Source organism: Penicillium diatomitis (assembly GCF_028827545.1).
Source record: "Penicillium diatomitis strain IBT 30728 chromosome Unknown utg000004l_segment0_segment0, whole genome shotgun sequence".
Taxonomy (NCBI): domain Eukaryota; kingdom Fungi; phylum Ascomycota; class Eurotiomycetes; order Eurotiales; family Aspergillaceae; genus Penicillium; species Penicillium diatomitis.
Genome location: NW_026623176.1, coordinates 3,450,281 through 3,473,791, shown reverse-complemented (window position 1 = coordinate 3,473,791; position 23,511 = coordinate 3,450,281). Strand labels below are relative to the sequence as shown.

The 23,511-nt window shown below is 49.5% G+C and overlaps 8 protein-coding genes across 8 annotated transcripts; all 8 read left to right on the top strand.

The window, feature by feature from the left end:
• Positions 1 to 101: 101 nt before the first annotated feature.
• On the top strand, positions 102 to 1,546 carry N7539_004430 (FAD-dependent oxidoreductase; the record flags this gene model as incomplete). The annotated part of the gene is made up of 5 exons (XM_056934032.1): positions 102 to 473; positions 535 to 820; positions 883 to 1,182; positions 1,239 to 1,314; positions 1,369 to 1,546. Coding segments are annotated over 5 exons (1,212 nt in total), but the record flags the coding sequence as incomplete, so codon positions are not given.
• A 1,270-nt stretch (positions 1,547 to 2,816) lies between these two features.
• On the top strand, positions 2,817 to 5,147 carry N7539_004429 (uncharacterized protein; the record flags this gene model as incomplete). The annotated part of the gene is made up of 4 exons (XM_056934031.1): positions 2,817 to 3,137; positions 3,210 to 4,802; positions 4,890 to 4,997; positions 5,055 to 5,147. 4 exons carry the CDS (start codon positions 2,817 to 2,819, stop codon positions 5,145 to 5,147), a joined length of 2,115 nt encoding a protein of 704 aa, XP_056791572.1.
• A 1,174-nt stretch (positions 5,148 to 6,321) lies between these two features.
• Positions 6,322 to 8,594, top strand: N7539_004428 (putative plasma membrane antiporter; the record flags this gene model as incomplete). The annotated part of the gene is made up of 8 exons (XM_056934030.1): positions 6,322 to 6,376; positions 6,436 to 6,683; positions 6,740 to 6,913; positions 6,990 to 7,381; positions 7,458 to 7,506; positions 7,584 to 7,950; positions 8,024 to 8,125; positions 8,212 to 8,594. 8 exons carry the CDS (start codon positions 6,322 to 6,324, stop codon positions 8,592 to 8,594), a joined length of 1,770 nt encoding a protein of 589 aa, XP_056791571.1.
• Positions 8,595 to 9,410: 816 nt separating this feature from the next.
• On the top strand, positions 9,411 to 9,990 carry N7539_004427 (uncharacterized protein; the record flags this gene model as incomplete). Its single annotated transcript, XM_056934029.1, has 2 exons — positions 9,411 to 9,735; positions 9,791 to 9,990. 2 exons carry the CDS (start codon positions 9,411 to 9,413, stop codon positions 9,988 to 9,990), a joined length of 525 nt encoding a protein of 174 aa, XP_056791570.1.
• A 3,476-nt stretch (positions 9,991 to 13,466) lies between these two features.
• Positions 13,467 to 15,041, top strand: N7539_004426 (glycosyltransferase family 69 protein; the record flags this gene model as incomplete). The annotated part of the gene is made up of 1 exon (XM_056934028.1): positions 13,467 to 15,041. The coding sequence occupies one exon, from the start codon at positions 13,467 to 13,469 to the stop codon at positions 15,039 to 15,041; it is 1,575 nt and encodes a 524-aa protein (XP_056791569.1).
• Positions 15,042 to 16,278: 1,237 nt separating this feature from the next.
• On the top strand, positions 16,279 to 16,742 carry N7539_004425 (uncharacterized protein; the record flags this gene model as incomplete). The annotated part of the gene is made up of 2 exons (XM_056934027.1): positions 16,279 to 16,602; positions 16,641 to 16,742. 2 exons carry the CDS (start codon positions 16,279 to 16,281, stop codon positions 16,740 to 16,742), a joined length of 426 nt encoding a protein of 141 aa, XP_056791568.1.
• A 1,754-nt stretch (positions 16,743 to 18,496) lies between these two features.
• pgxB (uncharacterized protein) lies at positions 18,497 to 20,048 on the top strand (the record flags this gene model as incomplete). The annotated part of the gene is made up of 5 exons (XM_056934026.1): positions 18,497 to 18,835; positions 18,893 to 19,060; positions 19,123 to 19,296; positions 19,371 to 19,616; positions 19,680 to 20,048. 5 exons carry the CDS (start codon positions 18,497 to 18,499, stop codon positions 20,046 to 20,048), a joined length of 1,296 nt encoding a protein of 431 aa, XP_056791567.1.
• A 1,107-nt stretch (positions 20,049 to 21,155) lies between these two features.
• N7539_004423 (uncharacterized protein) lies at positions 21,156 to 22,932 on the top strand (the record flags this gene model as incomplete). The annotated part of the gene is made up of 4 exons (XM_056934025.1): positions 21,156 to 21,383; positions 21,487 to 21,981; positions 22,050 to 22,726; positions 22,809 to 22,932. 4 exons carry the CDS (start codon positions 21,156 to 21,158, stop codon positions 22,930 to 22,932), a joined length of 1,524 nt encoding a protein of 507 aa, XP_056791566.1.
• Between the last annotated feature and the right edge of the window lie 579 nt (positions 22,933 to 23,511).

Below are 23,511 nucleotides of genomic sequence, written 5' to 3'. Positions count from 1 at the left end.
GGCTGCGCTGCGTCAAAAGCTGGCAGATCACATTTGAGACGCTATTCTTTGCATCGCCATCCAGTGATCCGAGGACATTTTGCTGCGACACCGTTTCACCCATGTCAGATGCCCCGGTTCTGATCGTCGGCGCTGGGATCAGTGGCTTGGTCCTGGCCCAGTACCTTCAGAGTCAAGGCATCAGATTTGAGATCTTCGATCGCGACTCCGCCATCGATGCACGCACGGGCGGATGGGGTCTCACACTGCACTGGTCGCTGCCTGCCCTGCGCGCCCTGCTTCCACCACACCTGGTTGAGCGTTTTCCTGAGACCTTTGTCAACAAAGAAGCATCCCTACGAGGGGATGTCGGGAGCTTCCAGTTCTTTGATCTCCAAAGTGGAGAGGCGCTGTTCAGCATCCCTGCCGAAGAGCGAATTCGTGTGAATCGTGGCCGGTTGCGCGAGCTGTTGACTTCGGGCATCGAAGTTCACGTGAGTCGACCATGGCAGCGTTGTCAAAGGCCAAAAAGATCACGCTAACTTTCTTTTCCAGTGGAGCAAGACCTTGAAGGGTATAGAATCATCATCAGACTCCATCACTGCTCAATTTGAAGATGGCTCAAGCTACAATGGATGTCTCTTGATCGCTGCCGACGGGGCGCGATCTCGTGCGCGCCAGATAATGTATCCAGAGCACTCCCAGATGAATCCACTACCCGTCCAGCTACTCGGAGCATCTACCTTCTATACTGCCGAGGAGTTGCATGGAGTTCACCTGATCGATCCTTACATCTTCCAGGGGTCGCATCCGGATTCGAACATCTTCTTCTTCTTCAGTTGTACGTCAAGGCCGTAGCATCAGAGGACGGTGCAGTAGCGTCGATACTGACCACCCTCCCAGTCCTCGACACACCCAACAACTTCGACGAGAGTAGCAAGGACCGCTATCACGTGCAGCTTATCGTATCATGGGCCGACGAGAAGGGGATCACGGTGCCCGTGCAAAACGCAGATCGAATTGCCTTGATGAAGGAACTGACCAACAACTGGGCAGAGCCATTCCGCTCGCTGATTCAACACCTTCCAAGTGATGCTGAAGCTCGCTCCCTTCGTCTTGACGATTGGCTTTTCGATCCACGAATTTCTCCGGCACATCCTCGCGCGGTACTGATGGGTGATTCAGCCCATACGATGACAATGTGTGAGTTGAAGGAAATGTCTTTCAGTATATCTGAGACAAGCTGACCGACCTCTCAGTCAGGGGTGAGGGTGCCAATAATGCCATTGTCGACGTCCAAGATCTCGTCAAGAGTGTGGATTTAAAGAAGGCTTGGTAAGCGAATCTCCCCGTGCGTGTCATCATCATACTGTGGCTAACTAGCCTCAGCACTTCCGACGCCGAGACCCTGTCAAAGTCACTCGATGCTTTCAACAAGCACGTCTTTGCGCGCGTAGAAGCAAGCGTGCTGAATTCACGTCGTGCTTGCTTGGATGCTCATGACTTTACCAAAATCGTTGCTGGAAGCCCCCTTGTCGCTGCACGGGAGCTCAATGTGCCGACCATGAGTAAGTGAAGTGGAATTCGTTTCGCGGGATAATCTCAAAATGCTTGGCCTTGACCTGCGCACGGATCGAGGTCTGCATGCCACGCCAGGCCTGTTCTAGAGCATGGCATGGCATGGTATGGTTTGAGCACATGATCGCAGATGTATGGTCTAGTCTGTCATCCAGAACATGACATCCAGGTTCGTGTAATAGTGGAAGGAGAGAGTAACACAACGCAATATCGTCTGTGAGGAACCTCTTTCCAATATCCTCGCTGACATGAGAGAGTGATCACCACAAAACAAATAGCACCAATCTGATCTATGAATTGAAAATCACCAAGCCCGTCAGAAGAGCGCACGTATGAACTCCACCTGGCCAGGATCCGATCGGTCGGTCCAAGCGAGGGTCGAAGCGTCAACCGCAGAGCGCAGAGCGCAAAGCAACAGAAAGGGTCCATGCTCAACGAATGACAGGAATCCCAGGAATCTGATAACTACAATCAAGGATCGTGGCTGACTCCACTGCAGCGGTCGTGGACAAGTCCCGACGAGCCTCCCGTTGAGGGTGACTCAATCCACGGTCGACTTATTGCCTAAACGGGCTTATCAATCAGCCTTTCAGGCGTCCACAGTGATCTCGGGGCTTGGCAAAAACACCCGAAGTAGTAAGTCCGAGCTCGGGGAATTCCCCTTACGTTCTCACTATCTCCGGTAAGGATCATATACAAACTCAGCGCGTTGACACTTTTGAATGGTCCGGGAGAAGTTTGTCTTTTTTCTTTTAGACTTAGAGGCACTTAGGAGCTCTTGGGTTTTTTGGGCGCTTTTACCGAGGGTCTCACTTCTTGGATCAACGACACGCGAAGGAGTTGCGCGAGGCCCAGCCGGGTCTCGGATGGCATTGAATACCGGTTGAGCTTCGTCGTTCACGTGTTCTCATATGACTATTCAACCACTTTTTATCAAAGTCTGGACTGTTTTCTTTTTCGATATGAGCGACCGTCCAAATTCAGGTGGGAGGCTACCAGACGAGACCAGCGCAGTGGAAAAGGTGGTTCAGAGGAGACGTCGACCCCCGTTGTCATGCAGTGAATGTCGACGGCGCAAGCTCAGGTGTGATCGCTCACTTCCTTGCGGACAATGTATTCGATCCAAGACAGCAGATACATGTCACTTTGCGGGCTGGCAACCGGGTGAATCTTTGGACACCCCCAAGCGCCCTGCATTTTCAAACACTCGGCCTCGTCTGCTACACAGCGAAGGGGATCAACAAGTGGGCCTAGGCAGCATGTTTGTTTTTGACTCACGCCTTGGGCCTAAATCAACGTCTGACCGTGTATCTAAAAATCAACATCAAGATGAGCTCCTTGACCTCCGTCAGCGGTTGCGTACCCTTGAGCGTGCCGTGACAAAAGCGGGCCCATCCATGATGCAGACCCCAGGGACTACTGTCCACGATACGCTCTCCGAAACAACGAGTCCTCAGAATAACACAGAGATTATGTGTTTGGACGATCGGATACGCTTCCTGCCGGATTGCAATTTTCGTGGTAAGAAAGGAAAAACCAGATATTTTGGACGAAGTCATTGGTGCACTACACTGTCATTCGTGAGTTTGTTACCTCCTTTCTCGTACACATTTTGTGGTCTGCAGTGACATAGAGACTAATGTCTATCACAGTTCCAAGATATCGGGGCCTTCATGCGACACAAGCACAGGAATGAGACATATCGAGATTACAACTCCATGAAGAGATACAAATGCGAGTTATGGGCACGAGAGAGTCAAGAGCAACAAAAAGCTTTTCGAGAGCAGGCCTTCAAGCTTGATGAGCTGGTGCCACCCCGGGCTGTTGCTGATCAGCTTATTCAACTATATCTTGAAACATTCGAGACGACTTACCGTGTTCTTCATGTACCCACATTCCTCAAGCAATACGCTGATTACTGGGCCGACCTATCTAAGCCAGACACCGCGTTCCTGGCGCAACTACTAGCAGTCATGGCAGCAGGGACCCGCTTTCTGCCGACCTCTTCGACCAACGACCAACCCAACACGTACCAGAAATCAGCCTCGGAATGGATCATGGCCGTTCAGTCATATATTTCATGCACCTTGATCAGCCCCGACATTGATTTCAGAATGATACAGACACAAGTGCTTCTTCTTTTGGCGCGGCTGGCAGTTTCATGCGATGCTGAGCTTGCATGGACGTCCTGCGGCACATTGATACGGTCTGCCATGACAATGGGATTGCATCGAGACCCAGGTCGATTTCGCAAAGCTAATGCGCCATTCTGGTTTGAACTCCGTCGTCGGCTATGGACAACGATAGTCGAACTTGATCTGAAGATTTCTCTTGATCGCGGCGTGACACCGTCTGTAGACCTGGATGAATGTGACTGCCCCCCACCTTCTGACTTGGAAGATGTAGCTCTCTTCGAGGAAATGAGGGACGATCCAATACATCGGAGCAGAACCCTATCAACGCAAAACTTCTATCAGTGCTTGCTGTTGGAGTCGCTTGATCTGAGGTATCGTGTTGCCAAAAAGCTGAACACGTTACGGTTTAATCTGACCTATGATGAGGCTTTACGCATGAGCGAAGAGCTCTCTCGCCTATTTAAGAAGTCTGTCAGTCGCTTTGATGAACAAAACTCAATTGCAGATGTCACGAATGGTGCCCGACATGAATTTGCTCAATCACTGCACCGACTCACGATGCAAAAATTCATTCTTGCTCTCCATCGTCCTTTCGCTTTGAGCGTCGCACAATTGCCCAAATGCTTCTTTTCGCGGAAAGTTTGTCTCGAGACATCTCTGGAGATCCTTTCGGAAATGAAGCTCCCCGCAGCTGGCGAGTCTATTGCGCGACCTCACATCAAGCAGCTGGCGAGTGGAATGCTCTGCGACGACCTCTTCCATGCCACCATCACGGTATGCGTTGAGCTTTCTCTCCAAGCCCAGGAAATGGCGCAGCCGCCCGGCAGCAAGGTTAGCAATATTAGTTCCAGTGTGCTAGTCAGTATGATACAGTCACAACAGACTGTCATGTTGCAGGCTGTCGAGCGCAGTCTGGACGATTTCGGTCGCACGATTCTCTGTGGATCTGGGAAAGGAAGTAAGCCCTTCTTCTTTCTCAGCCTCATTTTGGCGTCGGTAAAATCTCGAATAAAAGGCGAAGATCCGGTCGCAGAGCTAGAAGCAGCATCCAGACGAGCCGTGCAAATCGGGTCCGGAATTGTCAGTGGACTGTCCTACAGCGAGGCTCTTGTAAGTGCCAATCGGCCACCTTGTCAGGTAAGTCCAGCATTTCCACTCCTGCCTTGTGATTTCAATTTACTGAAGATGAGCTTTCAGTCTATTGATCCTCCTCCGGTCGGGCCGCCTGTAGCAACGCCTCTCTCTACGACCTCTTTGGGTTTCGACTTTCCTTCGTTGTTGTCGGCTGATTTCAATGACTTGGCGGTAAGTGCAGTAAGCCTCAATCGTACCTTGATTGGGATTCTGCTGACTCGATTGTAGGCGCTTGATCTGAGCGGATGGTTTGATGGACTCGAGTCTGCAGGTGTCGAGCCTTGGAACAGCAACATGTTTGCAGACTTGCCCGAACTTTGACAGCCGAATGTATCGGTGCGTTGTGCGTGGAACGGCTATGATTATTAGGAAGAAAAATCTCCAATATTATGATGCCCATCAAGTCGCGATGATTTCGCCCCAGTGTATCTGTTCCTTCCCACGTAGGTCAGCAGCCCGCACAATGGCTCTTCCTGTAGAATGCTTTGGGCGCAGTACCAGTCAGCACCAAGCACGTGAAGATCGTAAAACTTCAGCGCAGGATTCCCTCATGTTGTTCGTCAACAGCGACACCATTCAATGATCTCATCCCATCTATTCATCAACTCTAGAGCATACGAATTTTCCCCCCACTCATCCCTTGCTTCACGCCGCATCAACACACTTGTCTTGGACTTGCGAGTCACACAACATAAATGCAATCAATTTGCAGCAGACCTGGAGCCGACCCCTGCATGGTATCGCCCAGAAGTGAGGTACACAATTACTCTGCCATTATCATTTTTGCTTGTATGTACAGTACAGGGACCAAGGTCCGCTTATCAGTGCTGCGCCAGGACCGGTGGAGCCCAATTGATGTACCAAGCTTCGTTGGCGCCGTCGATCCTACGGGCCCTTGCTTCGGTGCCTGGATTGCGATGTTTCCGTGGCGTCACTGGGAACTGCTGGTGTGGAGCTTTCGCAAGGGGGCGAAGCCTCACGGGCGATGATAACGATTTACGCGTATCGTCTCTGATGAGAGTCTCTCAATGTTTTCGAGGTTGAGGATGAGGCTCAAGTCTGTTGAACAGCTGATGCAGCCGAGATCGATTGATCCTTGGGCTGGGCGATGCCACAACAGGACTCTGGGAGTATTGACAGCGATCGCGGGAGATGACATGTCAGACAGGACTTCAAGTTTCAACTCGTCCAACTGGCTGATCTTTTGTATGCATGAGAGATACTCTACGGTTTCTTATCAGAGGTGGTGACTTGCCAAAAGGGGCACATTCCTTCTAGGCGCACCGCCCCTGATGGTATGTGGCGGAGGTGATGAAGCTCCTAGCATGACGCACTGAGTGTCCTCCTATCTCCCAGGACCCATCATCGAGCTTTACCAGATATCAAGAGGAAGCCGTTGTCTTCTGCCAACAAGCTCGCTAGCTCGCTGCACTGAAGAGTACAATGGGAATTGTGTCAGTTTCATGAGATTTGCATCGCGGTCAGTGAAAGCAAAATGCTTCATCCGATTCTCGACATTGACGATTTCAATGTTGCCACGACTTTTGCCGGTGAGAATAGATTGCTTGATCTTAGGCGAGGTGACCGGGTCATGCTAACTCTATTCTAGGTTTATTTCTGCTTGGGTTTGGCTTGCTTTCCCTAAAGATCAAGCAAAGGTGGTACCTAGGAGAAGCTCGTGCGTTACTCAAGTCGAGCCGTCGCCTGGATTTCTGTATCTTGCAACACAGCGCTGACAAAGTGCCAGTGCCCTCGTTCATTGTTGGCGTTCTCCTCGGTCCAGTTGCCGCGAATCTCATCAATGTGAGCAGATGGACAGGCGGAAGTGACCGTGAACATGTCGGCAGTACTACATATGTAAGCATATCACCAGTCAACTTTCATCCCCGTTGTTGAGGCTAAAGCATCGCCAGGCGTTGGCTCGACTTGTTCTCGGTATTCAGATGATTAAAGTCGGCTACGAGCTGCCCAAAAGATATCTTCGTCTGCGACTCATTGAACTGACAATATGTCTTTTACCTATGATGGCTCTCCAGTGGGTGGCTACATCAACGTGTATCAAGTTGATGATTCCGAACTTGACCTTCGTAAGGCTGCCTGATGAAGAAAAAACCCCCCAAGATTGGCCCCGACACAAAGATTCACTGACTGATTGCCATTCAGTTAACGTCCAGCATCATCGGGTCATGCGTCATCTGTATAGATCCCGTCTTGTCTCAAGCGATCGCAAAAGGTCCATTCGCCGACCGATACGTTCGACGACATCTTCGTGAATTCATCTCGGCAGAGGCGGGAGGAAATGATGGATTTGGGTTCCCTTTCCTTATGCTGGCCATCGCACTGCTCCGCTACGACGACGCTCCAAGTGATAGCAAAGCTTATACAGATCGTGATTGGATCGGTGAGACCGATACTGGTCGGGTTGGCGGCGATGTCAGCCGTGCACTCGCTCATTGGGCCGTGGAGGGTGTCTTATACATGATCATGATGGCGTCGGGGTATGGTTTGTTCGTGGGTTTCGTCGCTCGGAAAGGCTTGAATCTGGCCTCGAGAAGGTGAGATTCTCTTGTGGGTGTACAAATCAGCCTTGCATGATTTTGGAACATGCTGATTTGGAATACCTCTTATCAGAAACTGGGTCGACAAGGAGAGCTTTACACTGTTTCCTTTGGCGATCGGGGTGCGTTTCTCTTTTATCACTTCTGAACATCTTTTCCTAGTGAAATCCTTGCTGATGATTTTTTTGGGGTGTGTCAGTTATTCATTGTAGGCACATGTGGCTGTTTTGGCACGGACGAAACTCTTGCCTGCTTCATTGCCGGGTGTGCCTTCAACTGGGATGGACGGTTTCATGCCGAGATCGAGGCACGCCATGATACTTTCAATTGTACACTCGAGACAGCATTGAATTTTGGTACATTCGTCTACCTAGGCGCAGTGATGCCCTGGGATCAGCTTCAAGTGCCCGATCTCACAGGAATCACGGTCGCAAGACTGATTGGTCTGGGAATCCTGATATTGGTTTTTCGGCGCTTTCCCGCGATACTTCTGGGGTATCGATTCATGCCGCGAGTCTGCCACGATTGGAGGGAAGCTTTGTTCATGGGTTACTTTGCGCCAATCGGTGAGTCGATGGTTCTTGTTGCCTGCTGTTCTCGTTTCGCTTGTCGGTTTAGCTTACGCCAAGGTGTTGTAAGGCATCGGAGCTATTGCCTATGTTGAATATGCCCGCGAACTATTGCCCGATGCAGGAGAAAGCGATGCAGAGATCAATTTCTTGACAGCTGCTATGATTCCAGGTATGATTCCTCCCCGGGGTTGGCAGAAACCATGATGAAACCCAGCAAGTATTGATAATGTCTCTTCTTTTCCATTATCCTTGCAGTGGTCTATTGGCTTGTCTTTTTTTCGATCGTGGTACACGGACTATCAGTTCCTATTCTGTACGGGTTCTATCGCTGGCGACGGGTTCCCATGGTTCAAGATCATCCGGTCGGCATACTTTTGCTGACGGATAATGAACCCGTGCCCAACAATAGTGTGGTGAATCGGCAAGCCCACCACGTCACGGTCAATAATCGCTTCTCTCGTATCTCGGATCTGGTCGAGGGCGTTGATCTTGGCAATCCTCACCGACGACAATCAGATTCTTCCACCATAATCTTGGAAACTCGCAGCGGCGATCGTGATGGCGACGAATCGGTCTCAACTAGCCCGATCAAAGAGTCGGATTGTGCCGCTCCATTTGCAGCGAGAAACATGGTTTAACTGGAGTGTATACTGTGGCTATTGTTTCCACGCTTTCGTTCTCGCACTGATGATGGCAGAGCAGGCCTCGCAATCAATTGCTGGAGCATCATTATGGATCTTCCTATTGAGGAAGCTGACAATGAACCATCCCTTGCCGTGCAACTTCCTACTGCCCTACATAATTAGAGTTTGGCCGTCTGCGTAGCACAATCCACGGTGTCTCTCCATTGGCTCAGCTCGAAAATCCCACCCTCATTCAATCCACGAGCGAGCCACAATGTCCCTCGAAACGAAGCAAGATCAACGCTCGGACCAGCGGTCACCGACCATTTGGTTAAAGTATGAACTCTATGCTATGGGTGCCGCAAGCCTGGGTGCTGCAAGCCCGGGCGCCGATGAACCGCGCAATTCTGATTGATTTTGTGTGGGAAACATGTGGATATGTCTTCCATGGGAGCCCGCCCGACCAATATTCATGAAGTGCCCGATGGGGCCCTGCAGATGTTCCTCGGGTTTCGGTTCAGTAGCGGGTAGGTCTAGAGTCTAGACACGATTCGATTGAACTCGAAGACCATCCTTGACAGCCCAGTCCCATAATGTTTTTTCCATTTCAGCATCCCGCCAGACACTTAACGGCTGGAGGTGGTGGATCTCAAGGGGGCAAACGTGCAGAGCATCCATATGTCTTGCCTGTCGTATTCAGCTATAAAACGGCCGGCCCCGCTTCCCATGCTTTTGATTTCAAATTGAGGTCTGAAAAGGTTCTGCACACTTGAACAGCATGTCGTATGTTTCGAAATCCCGCGGAACCTGGTCTTGCGCGGTAACTTTGCCATGTACGCGGCTAAGGTTACGAGTTTTTTTAGATCATTATCGACGACCCTCGGGCTACGCTCTGCTCCGGATGGTCGAATTCCAAATCGTGCCGCGAGCTTGCTTCTCGCGAACTGGGTGATAGCTTACCTCTGGATGAGCACTCGGTATACCAAAATTGCGCTCGGAATCGACAACAACATCGCTCCGCGAGAAGACCTGGCGACAATCGGTGAAGCCGCTGTACAGTCAGGCAAGATCAGCCGCAGAACGCTGGATAAATTGAAACGCGATGAGGCAGCGCATGCAAATGCAATTGAGAATTACTCGGTTTTTGCAGCAGCAAGTATGTGGGAACGAGCTGGTTATACACCCTCTTGTATCTTGCTGACATACACCAGTTCTGATCGCCGTCATTGCCAAAGTCCCCAACAAAGCCATCAACAGATATGGTATATGGTATACCGCGTCAAGAATCGCTTTTAGTTTCTGTTACTCCTATGGCGAGACGCGTATGATGAGCAATTTTCGATCAGCGTTTTGGTGGTCGGGGAATATCTCGTGTATCTGTGCATTTGTTGCAGCTACGAAGAATCTTTGATCTGGTCCGCTGCATCATTGCACCTCGTGCATGCCTCACAATTCGTGTGGACTACCAATTATAGCACCTAATTTTTCGTCCCTGACTCGTGTATTGAATGAATCCTTCCACTCTCTTTCCAACTTGTCAGGCCCGACTCATGTAAGACAGCCGGCATTCAGTCGACGTCAATCAAAGTTCTGTCACTCTTTAAAGAAAAGCAATTATCTAGTGCATTTCCACCTTGTACTGAGGACCCCCAAGTTCCATGGACGATGGATGCTGGCTAATACCCTTCCAGGGAGAAGTCCGCTTGTGCATGAAGTGTTTAGTGGTAGTGCAAGACGACTAGTGGACCATACCATTCCTCTCGGGCCTATTGTGTTGCCACGATCACCACGCACTTTGCATATACGCAGATGTTTCTTATCTTATCCAAAATTGGAGATCTTGGTCAATCGCTTAAAGCAGGGTCTCAAGTAAGCTTGGCTTGCAGATCACATCACGATGTCCAAGTAGCCCTGTCTCATGATTAGTCGACCGGAATAAGCAAAAACACAAACACGCACACCAGGCTCCAGAACCAGTTTCCAAGTTTCAGGAGTAATAATAGCATCAAGATGCATTACAAATGAGACGTGAATTCTTATTCGTCCTGGGAAAATTGGTTCCGTGTGTTCTAGCAGATATGAGGCTGTCACACTCACGCATGACTGATTTAAAAAGCCGCGTCATGGCTCTGAGACTAGCTCTATTTTCCCAATATCTCGACGATCGGAGATGATTACACGTCTCCAATCTGACCTGGATTATCAGGTCAGTCTAGTATACAAGGCAGATCATTACATGCATGGTATATCAACCAGACTAGTGGACATGCTGGAACAAACCCGGAGATCATGCTCATTTTGAGAATTATCCACAGTGAAACATCGTATAGAGGGATGCATTGTCTCTGGACCATTCTTGCAAACTCAGCGAGCTGTCGCTGAAAGTGATGCAATGCTGGGCTCATGCAGTAAGTGGTTTAGCATGATTTCTGGACTCAAGCTCAGCCTGGACGATGTAGAGACACCTTACGAAGGAGACGAGGACTATGCAAAAGCAACATCCATCTGCATTGTGATTCGATCTGTCTGATAAACTAGGTAGGAGGACACTACCTAGTCAGTCAATCACATGCCGGGCTGCAGCTCTTACCTCGAGAAAATAAACATGGAACCTGAAAATTCAGGCCGTAATTCCTACAACAACGCTCTTCCCCCACCTGCCCCGGAGCCGTCGAGCCGCAGGCTAAACATGAAAATGCGAGACATAAGCCCAAAGAATACAAACGAAAGGACTCGGTCTTACTTTCCACAAAGAACTTCAAATTGAAGTTACCCGCAAAGAAGCTTTCCCCTCGGTTTATCGGACCCCTTCAAGATCCTACAGAAAATTGGAAATCAAGCTTATCGGCTAGCCCTACCCGAGAAATATGAGAGAATGCATAATGTGCTCCATGTCTCTCTCCTGGAACCTTGGGTCAGACGACAGGGCGATAACGATTCGATGCCGATTCCTGATCTAGAAGATGACGATGAGTGGGAAGTAGAAGAAATCAAAGCCAAGAAAATATTCCGCGGAACCCAAGACTATTTGATCTAGTAGAAGGACTGGCCTTCGGAGTATAACCAATGGGTCTCCGAGGAAGACATGGAAAACGCACAACAGACGATCCATCAGTTTGAAAAGCAGAACAAGAAGAAGTGAGTCAAGTGATCTCAACATCCACGAGGCCGCAATGAGAACGCTGCCGAAACGGTATGGTTTTGATTGGGACTCGCATGGTTATGGGTATGAACCGATGCCATACACCGCAGGAAGTGCTGACGGCGCGCTCTCAGTCTCTCCCGATAATTACTCCGGAGTCCGGAGAGCTAAGTAGTTTCTAAGAAGAAATACTTATAGTCGCGGATAAACTTTTCCACGGTATTATCCTTAATAACGCTATTAATGTATATATCTTTTCTAGGAGTATACTTTTTATGGCGATTTTGCTAAAAGTATTAGAGTATAGCTTAGATGAAGTATAAGTAATAGAAGTAGGGGTATTATCGTATTCTAGTTCGACTAGGATGTTTTACGCCTATATAGCGGCTTAGGACTATAAGAGTAGTAGTCTTTATAGTATTAATCTAGATAGCGTAGTGGGGGATTCCGACTTAGAGATGGTGAAATTAGCGGTTGAGGACCGAGGTGAGGATAGCGGTTAAAGTAAGGCCTACCTATAACCGAAGGTTGTGGGTGGGTCGAAGTACTAAAATTACGTAGGCCACAGATACCGTGGAGCTAATTCCATGCTGAATCAGATGATGAGCAGACATGTGTGATGTGGAGCTAAATCTGAATCAGCTCTGCGACGAGTGATGGTAGTAGTAGCTGTAGCGCTTTGGTAATTAACGTCTACTAGTGGGGCCGGAGCCTATTGCTCCGGTCCGAAGCCTCCCGTGGGGGATGGAGACGTGCCAAGCCCAGGATTTAGGTACAAGAGTGTACAACCTTCCGAAGGCATATCTAGTCAATGTAGTGGCTTTGAAGCCGTCTGACTGCAGTCGGGGTCCCGACCTTTAAATCAACGCAGAGAAAATACAGATGTGGAGTGTGTGCCGCTCTCACCGAAAAGAATTGGAGGTATTTTGCTCGTTGGCAGTGAGACTCTGGTGCGTGTGGAGTGGGGACTGCAAGTCAGAGCCCCGTAGCCTTTATGGGGATGGAGGCGTATACGCAGATGAGGGTAATGTGGGAGAACGATTTTTAGCCAGGAGATAAAGAGGTAACAACTTGATATCTTCGTTGACCTTCATTGACCTGGTAATCTGCTCATGTTACAGTCCGGTTTATCTGGCTGCTTAAGACAAGAGCTGTCCTCTTCCGCCTCGTCAAGGATATTCAGGAAACCAGCTCTCTGAATTCTTTCCGCCCGGTTGTCGACTTTCTGACGGTAAAGGGTTGTCATAAAATACGTGCGGCAGCCTTCTGTGAGAGACTAAACAACGCTTGGCCAGATGAACGTGTTCTCGCTCCTCGGACCAAAATCAATGGGTTTCACGCTTCCCAATTACTCCTTCGGATAAACATGTCTCAGTGGGCCCTGATGGACGATGGTGCTTTACTATTGTGGAGTACGAGCGTAAACCTACCAATCATCTCCGTTGCATCAATGGTGCCCTGCGCTACGGCGCCATTAGCATTAAATCTTTCTCGGCTATCAACATTACCGAGTCAAACATTTCTGCTACTGGGGACAGGAAGCCAACCCCTAGTATACAAGTGGAGCTTGCCACGGAGACAATATATTTTGATCCTTGCAATGTTACATCGGCTAGACGAGAGTAGATCCACTAAAAGCTTTGTGCTTTACGCACAATAAAAGAGAAAGTGAGACCAGATCACCTTCATCCAGCACCCCTGTTTGGGAGAAACCAGCTTTTGACATCGACGTGACCGGATACCCGATGAGACGTTTTACAAGGAGTTGGTATGAGCCTGTTCCTCGCACCTCGCACGATGAGGACGAAGAGATTGAGTTGGCGTGGCCCAGTCTGATGGCGGGTCGCTACCCTAGCCATTCTCGAGTCAGCACAGTCGAGCATCTGTTGGCCATCATAGTCCAGTCAATTCAAGCAGTGAAGCGGCGCATATGGCGCCGCTCTCTTTTTGTCTTCTTCAAGATCCGTAAAGTTTTTTCGATCCTGGTCTGCCTCCTGTCAAGCTTGATTCTTATTACATTTGCCTTCTTCCCCTCATACACCCATCTTCCTCCGCATTACCGTGCCCTGCAATCCGCCGTCGAGGCATCCACAGCACGCGGCCGGGGCAACATTCACAATTCGACTGTGTTTATCGCGGTCAGCCTCTATGACAAAACTGGGGTTCTGGCGGGGGGTGCTTGGGGCCAGAGTCTTCTGGACCTGATCGATATGATCGGGCCGGAACGGGTATATCTGAGCATTTATGAGAACAACAGCGATGCGGAAGGCGAACAAGCGCTCTGGAACCTACGCGATAAGGTTCCATGCAACCATACTATTGCGTATGACGCCCACTTTAACTTCACCGGCTTTCCCACCGTCACGCTGCCCGACGGATCCGTTTACGTCCGCCGCGTAGCCTACCTGGCCGAGGTACGTAACCGGGCACTGCAGCCCCTTGCGAACCTTTCCATCCAATTTGACCACCTGCTTGTTCTGAATGACATCTATTTCAATCCTCTCGATGCCCTGCAGCTCCTTTTCTCGACGCACACCAACCACCGAACTGGCCGACCGGATTACCGCGCCGCCTGCGCTGTCGACTTTATCAACCCGTTCAAGTTCTATGATACATTTGCAACACGCGACTTTGAGGGCTACAGCATGGGCCTTCCATTTTTTCCCTGGTTCACAACTGCCGGTAAAGCAGAGAGCCGTGCCGATGTGCTCCGCGGCACCGATGCGGTCCGCGTCCGAAGCTGCTGGGGAGGCATGGTTGCCTTTGACGCCGGATTCTTCCAGCCAGACACAAAGAATCAGCTCTCGTCTCATCGCGGCCGGCCCGTGCCGGTGCGCTTCCGCAGCGAGAAGGATCTATTCTGGGAGTCATCAGAATGCTGCTTGATCCACGCGGATATCCAACGGTGGCACTCTTCTTCCACAGACGAGATGGAGGGAGAGGAAGAGGGAGAAGATACAGGCATCTACATGAACCCGTTCATCCGCGTGGCCTACCACCCAGTGTCGTTTAGCTGGCTCCAAACCTCGCGGCGGGTGGAGCGGCTCTATTCGCTCGTGCATGGACTGCTCAGTACGGTGTTCAGCTTTCCGGTTCATAATCCTCGTCGCACAGAGGCACCGGGCCAAGAAATACAGGAAATGATCTGGGTAGGAGGTGAAATGAACGACGGGGGGCACTTTGCACCGGTGACGCGGACTGCAAGCCATGATGGGTTTTGCGGAAGGTGGGATTTGCAGGTTCTCGCGCAGCGGGATGAGACGGGTGAAGGGGGCTGGTTCTCGGTGCCTGTGCCTGGGTTGCCGGGGTTGTCAGCTTGAGGTCTTTCTATTTTATTCAATCAGCATGATTTATATAACGACGTTTACGTTCCTGTATACGGTCATCTGCAAGGAATTACGACCTCCCTTGGTGTCACCTTTGCGTAGTCAAGGCATCGCTTGTTCATGTACTAAGATGGCAGAATGATGATCATTTAAATGGGTTGCGCAGTGCCAATTGCTCACTGCGAGTTAGAATATACATGGGTTATACTTGCCTCGTTATAACTGCAAATCCCGAGACTATCTCTTAATTATACCGTTGGTTCGCAAAGTCTTACTGCGGTTGAATCCTGTTGAAGGGTTTGCAGAATATATAAGAGGTGCGCGCTAAGTAGTTCAACTACTTAGCGTTAGTGGTGGGTATATTCCTATGTACCTGTTAATTGGGGTTTCTTTAAAGCGAGACCCGCCGTGAAGAGCAAAGTGATTAAGGAAGATACCAAGTAACAATGTGTAACTTATTGCTAAGAACTCAATGCCCGGTACTAAGTGAGTGTCCTTATATATCTAGTCCCTCCAGGTGTTCGAGGCGGTCCACAAACCCCAGAGTCAGGTGTTAGATGGTGGCCGTCTTTTCCAGGCGGCTACCTAACCGTCCAGCCACGTGGGTTAAGTCCGTACCCATGCTTCGGCGCATGCTCAGCTGGGTACATACCGTTTGGAAAAGGGCCATCTAACTATGTCGCTCAATGTTGGAAGGTGGTTTCGTGAAGGGAGGAGGCGCAGCAAAAAAGAGACAGAGACGGGAATGGTGACATTGATAATCGGGGAAAGAGACTATCTAAGGTGGGCAGCTAAACAAGGACAAATCACATGCTAGCCAAATACTTCAAACGTGCGAACCACGACCTGATTATTCCTTAGTCCTTACAGTCCAGACCACTTGTGGTCGGGTTGTATTCTACCCGCAGTCACCCCTTCATCCGGAATACAGATAAGCTCCTGGCTTGAGGCCCATTCCAAAGTCAATGTCAAGAGACCTCAAGATCCAGATTCGATTCCGCTGACCTCCGAAGCCGTTCGCAATGACCTGAAGCCAAAACTGTCGCCTGGATGACATAACAGTTCTGTGAGTGAGGGGTTACCGGGCAACACCTCAAACGAAATGCCCTCCCGACGGAGGCTCAGATGATATGTCCTTAGAAAACTGCTGCTTCAGGGATGTTATATTTGCTTGTGTCTGCCGAGTTTGAGTGTACAGAGCAGCTTGGCGGGCTTGTATTCAACCAAAACGATGGCCATGCTAAAAGAGGTCAATGAGGAGCCCCTGATTTTTGCCACTGTTGTCCGTCCTGGTGTTCTGCGCAGTGAAGTTCTATACGAGCCCAGCGGGGAAGAGGCGCTAGACCAGGAATCTCGAAAAGTAGCTGCTACGGATGTTTTGATATCTTTCGGGCGATATTTTGTGTTTCGTCGAATCCACTCGTCCTCGTGGTTTGGGCTCGACCCGGAGCCAGGACACCTATGTGACTGTCCAGCTGTTGAAAGCGACTATGAGCTTTTAGGCACCCTAGACACCGGGTTGGAACGCAAGATAAAGATTGTCTGGAGTGCAACGGTGACAACAACTTCCTGCACTTACTTAGCCAGATCTAGGGTGAGACTGCGGGGGTTAACCCACGATGTACATCAACAGATGCAAATGCAAAGACTGTCCTGCGCCTTGCTGCAATCGACAGCAAGCCCGATAGTATCTAATGGAATTAAAACGTGCCGCTTCATCGGCGCGACGCCAACGGCGAGACACTTTTTGGATTCTCTGCTGACCAGCCTCGAGAATAGTAGAATAAGACGTCTCTTCGATGCATTTATCGAAGATCGTTAGGTTCTTTGAACTAATACAGAATTTTTTTTAATGGCTACACGCAGATGACCAACGTCGATCGGCAGCGTATCAGTTACGCATATGCATGTGGGCGGTGCATTTTAGTGTTACTGAACACGCGAATGCGTTTCGTCCTGGAGTGTCAGGCTATGATGGATCGTGTCAAAATTTCTCCGCGAAGACAATGAGGATGAAATGTCTTGGATTGAGGACAATGACATTTTCCTCGCATTTCTCCCACTCTCACGTCATATGCAAACCAATTTAAAGACGGATAGGCCTACGAGTAATGCACTCTTGAACATATTTGCAATCGTATTCTCTTATGTCCCCGAGGACTTTTTTTTCCCAAGACCCGCCAAGAATGGAAATGGCGCTACATATAACGCAAGCGAGTGGCTGTCTATTTTTAAGACGTTCCTCTAATATAGGGGGACCGCTGTTGCAGTCGCTATCATACTTCTCGAAAGCGCCATAGGGCGCGACGAATTAGCGAGAGATCCTTTGTATATAGAGAATTTCGATAACGAGATTCAGCAATAATTTATATCTTCGGTATACTAGAGTAAACATTCTAAAGCTTTGAATGATCCGAGGTTTGTGTATCACATGATCAAAGCCAGCTGATGCGATCGGTTGCCGTCTGCTTAGCATCTGAATTGTTGCCTGATTTTGGCCTATATTGCGAGAGTGGGTCCAAAATCAATCTGCCGGCAAAATGGTGGAGTTGTAGAATTTTTGTAAAGTTTCTGCTAAAACTGCCCGGTATAGAGAGCAAGGACTATAAGATAGATATCCGTGAGGGGACCGATAGGGATCCCTAAGAATTAGTCTTTGTGCCGATCTGACTGTTGCGAGCCATCTCTTCCCTGACGATCAAGTCCAGCTACCTTGCCAAAGTAGTTACCTTAACATGTACAGTCTTCAAGTACCAAACACAGAAAACTGATCAATGACTTTATCCATTCATGACCCAATTGGCTATTCCAAAGGGTCTCGCTCTCTACATTGCCGCAGGAAGTCGAGTCTCGCTCCCAAGCTTCAACCCCCAGCCTCATTGATGTGCGCAGACGGGGATCCTGATAGGTGGAATAACCCAATCTCGCCTGCAGCTTGTCCATCTTCCAAAACGGCAGACAATAACCCGACCTCTGAGAGAGGGCATCGCGCGAAGATCTTTCTTGTGGACCCTTTCATAAATGTGTGGAGGGAAACCATTGCATCACACATTCATGGGAGACAATCCCCGCATCCCCAGGATTGCAATGCTTGGCGAAATGCGGAGAGGAGGGTCTACGTCCTGGATTGCTGGGCCGCGATAGCTTGTCAATCTGTATACAGCAATTCTCCAGGTCTGCTCGATGCTGGAACATTGGTTCCTGCAATATGACAGGCGGAGAAATCAGAATTCATTCATCGCCCCCGCGCTCAAAGTGCCGAGTTCGTAGAGACATGCCGGAGACAATCGACTACAAATGGAGGACGCGGTGCCGCAACTGCTTAACGACAACACGATACTTGCCAGACTTGTTGACACTCACAATTGAATACATCAGCCGATCGTCTACTTGCAGAGGCCTTAAGATTCTGATCTTCGCGACACCATCGAAGACCGGGTCAATCGAGCATGAAGTTCCTCGCCATTGGCGCTCTGCTCTTCGGGGCGGTGGCTGCATTTGCAACAGATCATATCCCACAGGGCGCAAGTCTCATTGCAGCAAACGATGTTTCTTCGTTGAAAGGCTGTGGAGCTCATGGCCAAAAATATCCCAATCGCCGGACGGTGACGATCCGAGCATCCAAGAACGACAAGGATGATATTTCGGACGATTTCCTCTGGGCGATGAAGCGGGCAAATCATGGCGGTCGGGTGCTTTTGAAGAAAGGAAAGACATATGTTATTGGCAAAAAGCTCGACTTGAGCTTCTTGAATGACATCGAGGTCCAATTAGAAGGCGAGATCAAGGTAAGTTTGTACAGAGTAGGTGAGCGCGCCGCTGTTATCACCGCTGACTTTGTCTAGTTCACCGATGACATCAAATATTGGCAAGCCAATAACTTTTATTATGATTTCCAAAAGTCAATCACTTTCTGGGTGTGGGGTGGCCAGGACATTAAGATCTTTGGACACGGTACCTTGAACGGCAATGGCCAGGCATGGTACAACGCTTTTGCCGGGCGGGAGATTTTGGTCAGTGGAGATACCTTATTTCACTGCGAAGTCTTCCATATCTGACCTTGCGTTGGTTATAGGACTCGAAAAATACCTTTTACCGACCCATCTTGTTCCTGACCGACAATGCGACCCGCATCAGCGTGGAAGGAATCACCCAGCTCAACTCCCCGTGCTGGACCAACTTTTTCGTGCGGACTAATGATGTTTCCTTCGATGATGTCTTCATCAATGCGTACTCGACCAATGCATCTGTATGTGACTTGTCAAAAAACAAAGAAGCAAAACAAATCGAGCCGGAACTATGACTGACTGATTTGTGGAAAAGGCCTTGCCTAAGAATACCGACGGTTTTGACTCCTTGAATGTCAACGGACTTCGAGTTACCAATACCCGCGTGGACATTGGCGACGATTGCTTCTCGCCCAAGCCCAACACATCGAATATCTTTGTGCAAAACTTGTGGTGCAATAACACCCACGGCGTAAGCATGGGCAGTATTGGACAGTATGCAGGTGTCAAGGATATCATCGAGCATGCTTACATTGAAAATGTGACCCTGCTGAATGGTCAGGTAAGTGGGCAATATGAATGACAAAACGCGAGATGGATGCACCCTGCTCACTTTGAAACATAGAACGGCGCTCGTCTTAAGGCTTGGGCCGGTGAGTCCGCCGGTTACGGTCGAATCAACAACATCACCTACCGCAACATCCACATCGAAAACACCGATCAGCCGGTGGTCTTGGATCAGTGTTACTTTAACATCAACTCGACGGAGTGTGCAGCCCATCCCTCTGCCGTAAACTTTACCAACATCGTCTTTGACAACATCTACGGTACATCTTCCGGCAAAAAGGGCAGAGAGGTTGTTGATTTGACTTGCTCGCCGAACGCTGTGTGCGCGGATATTCACCTGTCTCGTATCAACTTGACGGTTCCACCTTTGATCAGTTGCAATGGAATCCAGGGTGAAGTTGGCGTGCCTTGTACCAAATCAACATAGGCAGGACTAAGCAGATGAATCGTTGAGTTCATGATTTGATGAGGACGGATAACTGTGTTGTTAGTTCAGAAGCGAGCGAGACATCCTGCCGCGCAGTAAGGAATACATTTCAAATCCGAATGTGGTGGCTTCACGTGAAAAACTCACTCACTGTCAAACAATCCAAAGCATGAGCATCCGTTCCATTTCGACCCAAGGCGATCAGCATGAATGCTCGGAGACGCACTTCTAAATCCATCGCCAAGGACTTGGGAAACAGCCTGGGTACTTCCAGAAAGCATCAGTACAGGCCGTCGTGCTATCATGAAAGCATGGGACTGATGCACTCCTGCCTGTATTATGAGTCAGTTCCCGGATAGGAGTATGACTTCTACCAAGCCTCGACGACCAAGCCGGTATAAACATCATATACCGTAGGAAAGGTCCCTGTGGAGCACCTGAGTTAAGGACTTTCTCTCCACAGAATCGCCTCGTCTCCACAGATCCCCATCCTGAGATCGATAATCTACATGCGGGGTCCGGGGAAAGACTGGACATACGACCCAGCGTGTGCAATGAAGTTTTGGATAATAGAAGACATTTCTTGAAGTCATGATAGTGATTGGTATACGTTCGTTTTGATTTCGACATTCTCCGCAGTCCCCACAAATTTCCAAACGCCAGCGGGCAAAGATTATATCCGGCGCTCTCGTCTTACCCAATGACACCGGCCCCTGAAAATAAAGTTACCAGGCTTGACGCCCCATGTCCCAATGTTCGACTGGTGCACTACAAGACTTCTTGAGAGAATTCCACATTCTAAGAAGAAGTCACTGGTCCTGTCGATTTCTGCTTTCCGACTATTCTCCAGTCTTCCACGAATTGACGAGTACGTCAGCTCGATTGCGAACTCTCACATCCGTGTGGGGATGAGCTTCAGTCTCAGGGGGCGTGTTCTCAAACGTTTTGTGGCAAGACCAGTTTCATCAGTGATGCTGTCAACTACTTTATAAATGAGTCGAGCCCCCTGGATGTCTCTTTCTGCTGACTCTCTATTACCGGGGAGCGACCACTCCCTTGCTGTTATTCACGTCTCTACAAGTCTCTCTCCCCTTCTGGGAACCCGCAATGGGTGCAATTGAGGATCACTCTCAGCATGTCGAGGGAGCTCAAGCCGAGGAAACCAACACCGGCATTATCGAAGCTGAAAAGGGAGAAGCATTTTACATTGAGGACAGAATGGCTCATCTTACCGAGGAACATCGCCAGTACCTGCTCGCTCGTCATGGCACTCTGGATCTCGATCCAATCCCAGACATGAATGATGCAGACCCCTACAACTGGCCAACATGGAGGGTATGTGGCCTATAGCTCTCATCCCACTTTTCCCCTGACGTTGATGATCAATTGAGGCAAAGTCTTCAAAAACAACCAGACGCTCACGAAGTTTTTTTCACAGAAGACTGTCAACTTGACGCTCGTCGTCTTCCATGCAATGATAGGCCTTTTCAGCGCAGCATCGATTCAATCCGCCTTTGTCGAGATCTCAGCCGATCTCGGTGTCAGCATGCAGCGGACCAGCTACCTTGTCTCTCTTTTCATCGCTGTCTTAGGCGGCGCTCCTCTTTTCTGGCGACCTCTCAGCAATCGCTTCGGTCGGAGGCCTATCTTCCTCATCTCGTTGCTGTTTGCAATGGTCGGCAACATTGGCTGTGCTAATAGTCCTTCTTACGCCACTATGAGCCTGTGTCGGGCCATCACGGCGTTTTTCATCTGTCCGGCTGCTGCGATTGGAAGCGCAGTTGTCGCCGAGACCTTTTTCAAGAGGGATCGTGCGCGATGCATGGGATATTGGACTTTGATGGTAACTATTGGTGTGCCAGTTGCACCCTTCTTGTTTGGATTCATGGTGATGCGGGTCGGTTATCGCTGGATATACTGGGTACTGGCCATTGTAAGTCCATCAGCAGTTTCCATCATCCGACGAGTTGAGTCTCCCTCTTACCTTCAGGTGCTGTATAGACCAATGGTCTCCAGTTCATTCTGTATTTCTTTTTCGGGTCCGAGTCACTCTACCTACGCAATGAGGACTCCACCACTTCTCCCTCTGATTCGAAACAATCCATTCTTCACTTCCGCCGGATCGACCCCTCGCCCCTTCGACTCTGGGACTTCATTCAACCCCTCTCATACTTTGCAAAGCCCTGCGTCCTCATACCCGCCTGTGCCTACGCCATGATCTTCCTCTGGGGCAGCATCACCCTAACGATCGAGATCCCCCAAGTTTTCCCCGAGAAGTTCCATTTCGACAGCCAGCAAGTCGGCCTGCAGTTCCTCGGCATTATCATCGGCTCCGTGATCGGAGAGCAAATTGGCGGTCTCATGAGCGATCGCTGGATGGCTCATCGACAAAAGCGGACTGGCGAGTATCCGGATGCCGAGTACCGCTTGTGGCTGAGCTATATTGGACATGCGTTGACGATCATGGGCGTCGCCGTGTTCGCAGTGCAGCTCGGCAACGCGAGCGATACATGGAATGTGACGCCTATTATTGGCGCGGCTATTGCTGCAAGTGGGAATCAGATTGTGACGACGGTGAATATCACGTATGCGGTGGATTGCTATCGTGCGGATGCGGCGAGTGTGGGTGTGTTTATTACCTTTGTGCGTCAGATGTGGGGGTTCATTGGACCTTTCTGGTAAGAACACCCTCGTCTTGGAAATAAGTTTGGATTACCGGTATGTACGCGAAAGCAGCATTTGACTAACACTGTCGACTAGGTTTCCTCAAATGTTTGAGACTGTCGGTTGGGCAGGTGGTGCAGGAGTCGCGGCTGCGATGATGGTTGTTATCAGCGTCATCCCGACGATTATGTTGCAGTTCAGGGGTGCAAAGTGGCACTGATATGAGACGTACCATTCAAGCTCTTTTCGAACTGTTGGTTGTTCGAGTGGTATGTAGCTCGCTTGAATGAAACGAGATTCGAATATTGGAAAACCTCTCCGTTCATGAGAATGCTGTAACTATAGCAGCCAGGATTGAAAATGTCCAAACGTCACGTCTAAGTTGTGCATCACGAGGACAGCTTTGACAATCGTGATTGACAAGAAATATTGACTCGTTGGGGATCCTGCCAGCTGATTTATTGTCCATAGTTCATGAAGTCACATGCCTTCGGACTCGAGAACGACTTAGCCTTGCTGTCATCAAGTGTTTCTTATCTTCTCGGTTATGAAATGTCACGGCTGGTGGTAGAAACTTGATCGTCTTGTCAAACGATCGCGCTGATAAAGAATATACCAAGCTCAGCGCTGATTTCCCTTAATGAACCTGTATCTTGAGAACACGAGTTATTTGTCTAACATTTCAATGGTAGCTCCAGCTTGAGAAAGAGTTTGAGGCCATGTAATAAAACTGTTAGATTCAGATGTCATGTCATGTGCATCGTATACGCATACTTCGAATACCTCGGAGAGCAGCAAA